At 42.7% G+C, this 6000-nt stretch overlaps 2 protein-coding genes across 2 annotated transcripts in view; both read right to left on the bottom strand.

Annotated features, from left to right (window-relative positions):
• Positions 1-1783, bottom strand: part of LOC118803162 (NACHT, LRR and PYD domains-containing protein 3-like) — a 75560-nt gene extending 73777 nt beyond the window's left edge. Inside the window, exon 1 of the mRNA XM_036563684.1 lies at positions 789-1783. Within this exon, the coding sequence (XP_036419577.1) occupies positions 789-1744 (956 nt within the window). The 5' untranslated portion in view covers positions 1745-1783. The remainder of the gene's footprint in view (positions 1-788) is intronic.
• Positions 1784-1925: 142 nt separating this feature from the next.
• On the bottom strand, positions 1926-4517 carry LOC118803165. The gene is made up of 2 exons (XM_036563686.1): positions 4238-4517; positions 1926-2742 (listed from the first exon to the last, which is right to left on the bottom strand). The coding sequence occupies exons 1-2, from the start codon at positions 4501-4503 to the stop codon at positions 1968-1970; spliced, it is 1041 nt and encodes a 346-aa protein (XP_036419579.1). The 5' UTR covers positions 4504-4517; the 3' UTR covers positions 1926-1967.
• Between the last annotated feature and the right edge of the window lie 1483 nt (positions 4518-6000).

A 6000-nucleotide genomic window follows, 5' to 3' on the forward strand; every position in this document is an offset into this window, starting at 1 on the left:
GTGTGTGTGTGTGTGTGTGTGTGAGAGTGTGTGTGGATGTGTGTGTGAGTGTGTGTGTATGTGTGTGTATGTGTGTGTGAGTGTGGATGGAATCGATAGTACAGACAGTTACTGGTGTTGTTTCAAATTTTCACAATCGATACATATAATAATAGTAATAATAATAATAATAATAATAATATATTATTATTATTTCTGAATTTGTGTGACCATTTCTATGTAAAGCCATTAAACGTCTGGCTCCAATCACACATGAAATTCCCCACTTAATATCAGAAACATTATTTATTTATTTTATTTTCCACTATTTTCCTTCATCAACATTCATATAAACTCAGAAGACTCGTGTAGGTTCACTGGTGGTTCTGGATAGTAAATAAAATGTCTATATTTGTGTTGTAGTCATGGCGACCCCTGGTTCCTATCACCACCACTGTAAAGAGACCTGAACCATTTCACACCAAACCACTCTGAATCTCTCTGATTACACCTCACACACTGAATTATGGGAGAATTTTGAAAAATGGTGGAATTTCCCTTTAACTATAAACCGACCTTTGATCTTTCATATCATACTATAACACAGATTATACACACTGGCCACTTTATTAGAAACACTGTGAGCTACAGTCTCTAACTGAACACTCAGAAGGCGGAGCTACAAGGTTTATATTCTGAATACTAAATAACTGAACACTGATTTGTAGATTTGTAACTGATATGAGGTCAATTATTAATCAGTTATTAAATATTAACATATGTTGTATTAATGTAGATAAAACACTCACCGAGCTTTCCTGCAGACAGTCACAGCTGGGATCAGTCTCCTATAACCCTCCTCTGATGTGTTGTACTTCTTCAGGTCCAGCTCATCCAGAACCTCCACTGAGCTCAGGATCATGCAGGCTAGTGCTGAACACTGTCCAGGAGAGAGTTTCTCCTCTGAGTGTCTCTCTGAGTTTAGATTCTCCTGAATCTTTCTGGAGACAGACTGGTCATTCACTTCAGACAGACAGAGGAACAGATTGATGGATCTCTCAGTGGAGATTTGATTTCCTCTGATTAAACTCTTGATGTGCTCTCTGGTTCTCTCTGAGCTGCTCTGTGTTGGGGTCAGTAGACCCTGTAGGCGTCTCTGATTGGACTCCAGTGAGATGCCCAGCAGGAAACGGAGGAAAAGATCCAGGTGTCCATTCTGACTCTCTACAGATGTATCCACTGTTCCCTCCAGCAGCTCATCCAGTGGAATATTCTTAGACCACTTACTGTCCCATGGGTTAAATATCTCCAGTTCCTTCATGTTTTTGATCTCATAGCAGTGAAACACATAAACAGCAGCCAGAAACTCCTGAAAGCTCAGATGAACAAAGCAGTAGACCTTCCTCTGGTGAAGCACACATTCCTCCCTAAAGATCTCAGTGAAAATCTCAGAATACACTGAGGTCTCAGTGACATCAATGCTGCTCTCTCTCAGGTCCTCTTCATAGAACATCACATTGCCCTTCATCAGCTGTTTGAAAGCCAGTTCAGCCAGTTTCAGTATCATGGTTCTGTTGGACTCCAGCAGGTTCTTTGGGTCTCTCTCGTCTTTCTCCTCATACTTCTCGTTCTTCATGTTGGTCTGAGTGAGCAGGAAGTGTGAGTACATTTCAGTCAGAGTTTTAGGGATTTCTGTATGAGGCTGTTTCATGATTCTCTGAAGAACAGTGGCTGAGATCCAGCAGAAGACTGGAATGTGGCACATGATGTGGAGGCTCCTCACTGTCTTAATGTGGGAGATGATTCTCTGGCTTGGTCTTCATCACTGATCCTCTTCCTGAAGTACTCCTCCTTCTGTGGGTCACTGAATCCCTGAATCTCTGTCACACGGTTGATGTATTTAGGAGGGATCTGATTGGCTGCTGCTGGTCGGGAGGTGATCCAGATCAGAGCAGAGGGAAGCAGCTCTCCTTTGATGAGGTTAGTCATCACACTCCCACTGATGATTTCGTGGTGATGTCAGATACTTTCTCACACTCTTCAAAGTTCAGTGGAATTCTGCTTTCATCCAGACCATCAAATATAAACACAGCTTTGATCTGATCATAAATCTCTGGGTCCAGATCTTTGAGCTCAGGATGGAAGTCACACAGAAGTCCATGAAGACTGTATTGATCATCTTTAATCAGGTTCAGCTCCCGGAACGGAAGCACAAACATGATCTCTACATCCTGATTGGCTTTTCCTTCAGCCCAGTCCAGAATGAACTTCTGCACAGAGACAGTTTTTCCAATTCCAGCGATGCCTTTAGTCAGAACAGCTCTGAGCTCTGGCTCTTCTGGTCTGTGATCTTCTCTTTCTCTGTGTCTGAGTCTGTCAGCCTCCACAGCTCTAATGGTCTCTTCTCGTGTTTCTCCTTCAGGACCTTGTAGAGGTTTAAAGATGTCTAAGCAGTTGATTGGAGAGTCTTGTAAGTGTCTCCTGGGTGTTTTCTCCATCTGTAGAACCTCATGTTCTTCATTCACTCCTTCACTCTCTCCCTCTATGATGTAGAGCTGAGTGTAAATCCTGTTCAGGAGGGTTTTATTCTCTTCTGTTCTGATTCCCTCAAATAAGCTCTCGTACTTGTTCTTCATGCTGGTTTTGTGTCTCTGTAAGACTCTGTGTAGATCATCATCCACTGGTTGGTAAGAATCCTGATTCAGGTCTCCAGTTCCCTCCAACAGAGTGTTTATCTGCAGTGCAGGTTCTGTGGAGCTCAGCCTGATGGGGTCAAACACAGTAACACAAACATCAACACAAGTAATCATAACAACAGCTCACAATGAAGATCACTGATGGAAATACTCTGTCAGGTGTAATATTTTCATGTAATTAATATTATTAAATTATACTTCAGTGTAATTTGTACCTGATTGAATTCTATAAGTTTGAGTCGAGTTCTTACAATGAACTTTATGTCTTGCTTAAATCAACAAACTGTGTTCCAGATGCTGAAGGCTGAGTCAGCACATATCCATTCAGGCTCTGCTGGGTAGCCGAGATAACTTACTCACCAAAATACGATTTTCAGACATTCAAATGCACATATCACATATTTATCTGCATCTCTGTGGAAACTGATTGGATTGTCTGAGCTGAAGTCCACAGTCAGAGGTTTCCCACAGCAGGTCTGGAGTGACTCTCCAGCTGCAGCTCTGTCTGATTGGACACTTACACCTTTCTAATGTGGTCAGTTGTGCAGCAGCACTCTGTCTGTCTCTCTTACTGGTTGAGCTGTTTGTTTTAGAGAAAGACACTCTGGTCATCATACCTGAGTTTTTATATCAGAGCCAACTGGTACTGAACTCTAGAACACAACTGAGCGTGGAGTCCACTTCTCTAACTTATTTACAGTGACACAGCCAGGCTGTAGGGGTGCCATTTCTTTTGAATGTACCTTTTCTCCTGTGTGTGATTCAGCTACAGAGATAGAGAAGAGTGTTTGTACTGATTTGCTTAGATTATTTATCTTTCCTGACCTCCTCTGGTCAGATTTAAGTTCTGTTTACTGTTTCGTTGTTATCTTACGTCTTTCCTGCGCTGAGCTAAAAAAACGTAACGCTGTAAGGAAATGAAAAGAAGAAACAACATGACCCAAAGCTTTTCTTGAAACATGGCTCTTTGTCTCTTCTTCGTTTTTCACGTTGATATTAAGACGAGTAGTTTACAGGCTGAAACATTTACAATGAACTACTTCTAAACTAGAACAGAGCATTAATAGTTTACATTTCATACATCTGTAAACAAATTGTAAACGCATAATGATTGGCTGTCTAACACATCGTCTCTGGATTATATGAATATTTCTCTTACCCGTATATAAACATACTTATATATAAAATTCTACAGATTACTAATTATACCATATGGTCAGTGACTGGACATGCTGGACTGTCCTTCTCCACTGCTGAGGTTTAAAGTCAGTCATAGAACAAGAACTGTTCAGTGTTCTAGATTCTAAGTTCAGCCAGGACCACTTCAAAGAAAATATCTTGTTTGCATTTACAGTAAGTTATATTTGGCAGTATGGCTCAGTTCTGGGGGAGCAGCAAAAAGACCCCCAGAGAAATGAGAACAGCTTAAATCAGTGCCCTGACTAAATAAGCCAATCATATGCAGGTGACCAGCTGATCTATCAGCTGACTGAGATCAGCCAGTAACTGCTGTGCTCAATTTCTTTAACTGTTCATTATTCAGTAAAAGGACAACAACTCACTCTGGGTCAGAGGGAACAGCTCCTCTGCTGAATCCAGGAGGGTCAGGCATGGACTGGTCACTCTTCATAGACACATGGCTGGGTTCTCCTCCTCCTCTGCTGAATCCAGGAGGGTCAGGCATGGACTGGTCACTCTTCATAGACACACGGCTGGGTTCTCCTCCTCCTCTGCTGAATCCAGGAGGGTCAGGCATGGACTGGTCACTCTTCATAGACACACGGCTGGGTTCTCCTCCTCCTCTGCTGAATCCAGGAGGGTCAGGCATGGACTGGTCACTCTTCATAGACACACGGCTGGGTTCTCCTCCTCCTCTGCTGAATCCAGGAGGGTCAGGCATGGACTGGTCACTCTTCATAGACACACGGCTGGGTTCTCCTCCTCCTCTGCTGAATCCAGGAGGGTCAGGCATGGACTGGTCACTCTTCATAGACACATGGCTGGGTTCTCCTCCTCCTCCTCTGCTGAATCCAGGAGAGTCAGATGTGGACCGGTATCTCTTCTCAGACACACAGCTGGGATCTGGAGATCCTGCACACTTTAACCTGACAGCATGATGAGAGTTGAGTAAATACTTTATTTACTAAACCTCATTTAACACAAACACAACTGAGAATCATTTTGTAAATCTTTTTCATACATTTTCATTTTTTCTTTTCATAAAAACTGCTGATATGAAGTTACTCACTTTAGATCAGAGGCTCCTCCTCCACTGCTGGAGTGATGAAGCTCCATCATGGAGCTGTTCCTCTGGATTTCTCTCTGAGATCTATTAAGACACACAAAACACACACAGGATGATGATCACACTGACTGTACACTCATGAGTTTGTTGTCACTGCAGCATCATGCAGTGCTACAAATAACACACAAAGCTAGAGCATTTGAGGAGAACATGTAGGAAGAGTGAAATCAATGGTTAAATGGTGCCGTTGTCTTGAGTTTGCTGCACCCATAACCTGAGAGCTCCTGACCGATTGCTTCATTGTGTGACCTCTGTAGTGCCTCTTTATTTTGTTGTAGTATAAGTATTTAAAAACTATAAAATGCCATTTAAGACCAACATTAAATACAGAAATATGTCATTAAAGATAGGAAATCATATGAATAAATTCAGAAATGAATATAAAATCTAAGTTTTTTATATTATTAATAAAACTCTAATAGAAATATTAATAATAATGCACCTGTCAGTACAGTTATTGATGGTGCACAGCATGACTTTCCCTCCCTGTTTTAAACTGTTTCTGTTGGTTATTCCACACCAGCTCACCTGGGGCCCTGCAGGTCACCTCACTGATTTCTACTAAAAACCAAGCCTGGTTTTGTCAGGCTGTCTGCACTCTCCTCTGAAACTGTAGTGACTGCTGTAAAGCCTGTAGCAGTGTGTGAGGCAGAAATACACAGCAGGAGGATTCAGACTAGAGGCGCCTGAATGTGACTGCTGCGCCATTTAAGGTGGAATGGGAGAATCTGAAAAAGAGGTTTCTCTACTGATGAAACACCCCTCAGATATAAACACGGCTCTTCACCATTGTTTCTCCTCCATCTCTCCTCCTTGACTGTGCATGGAGTTCAGCGTGTAGCCCCTCCCCTTCCCCCTGTCCTGAGCTCGAGTGCCCCCTGATGCTGACTGGCTGGAACAGTGTTGTGTCGTTCGGTCCGAGCCTCTTTGTTTCCTGTTTACAGAGTCAGGGCTGTGCTGCACCAACAGCAGCGCACCCAGAACAGAGAGCTAGTGGACCGTGAGGAGATATTCAGGGAA

The sequence above is a fragment of the Colossoma macropomum genome, unplaced genomic scaffold, assembly GCF_904425465.1.
Source record: "Colossoma macropomum unplaced genomic scaffold, Colossoma_macropomum, whole genome shotgun sequence".
NCBI classification, from domain to species: Eukaryota; Metazoa; Chordata; class Actinopteri; order Characiformes; family Serrasalmidae; genus Colossoma; species Colossoma macropomum.

Bases quoted from the DNA above. Each gene is read 5' to 3' on its own strand.
- LOC118803165 (XM_036563686.1), bottom strand. From the start codon at position 4,503: ATGCCTGACCCTCCTGGATTCAGCAGAGGAGGAGGAGAACCCAGCCGT. The intron at 2,743-4,237 runs GTGAGTTGTTGT...TGACCCCATCAG, and splicing joins GCTGTTCCCTCTGACCCAGA to GCTGAGCTCCACAGAACCTG.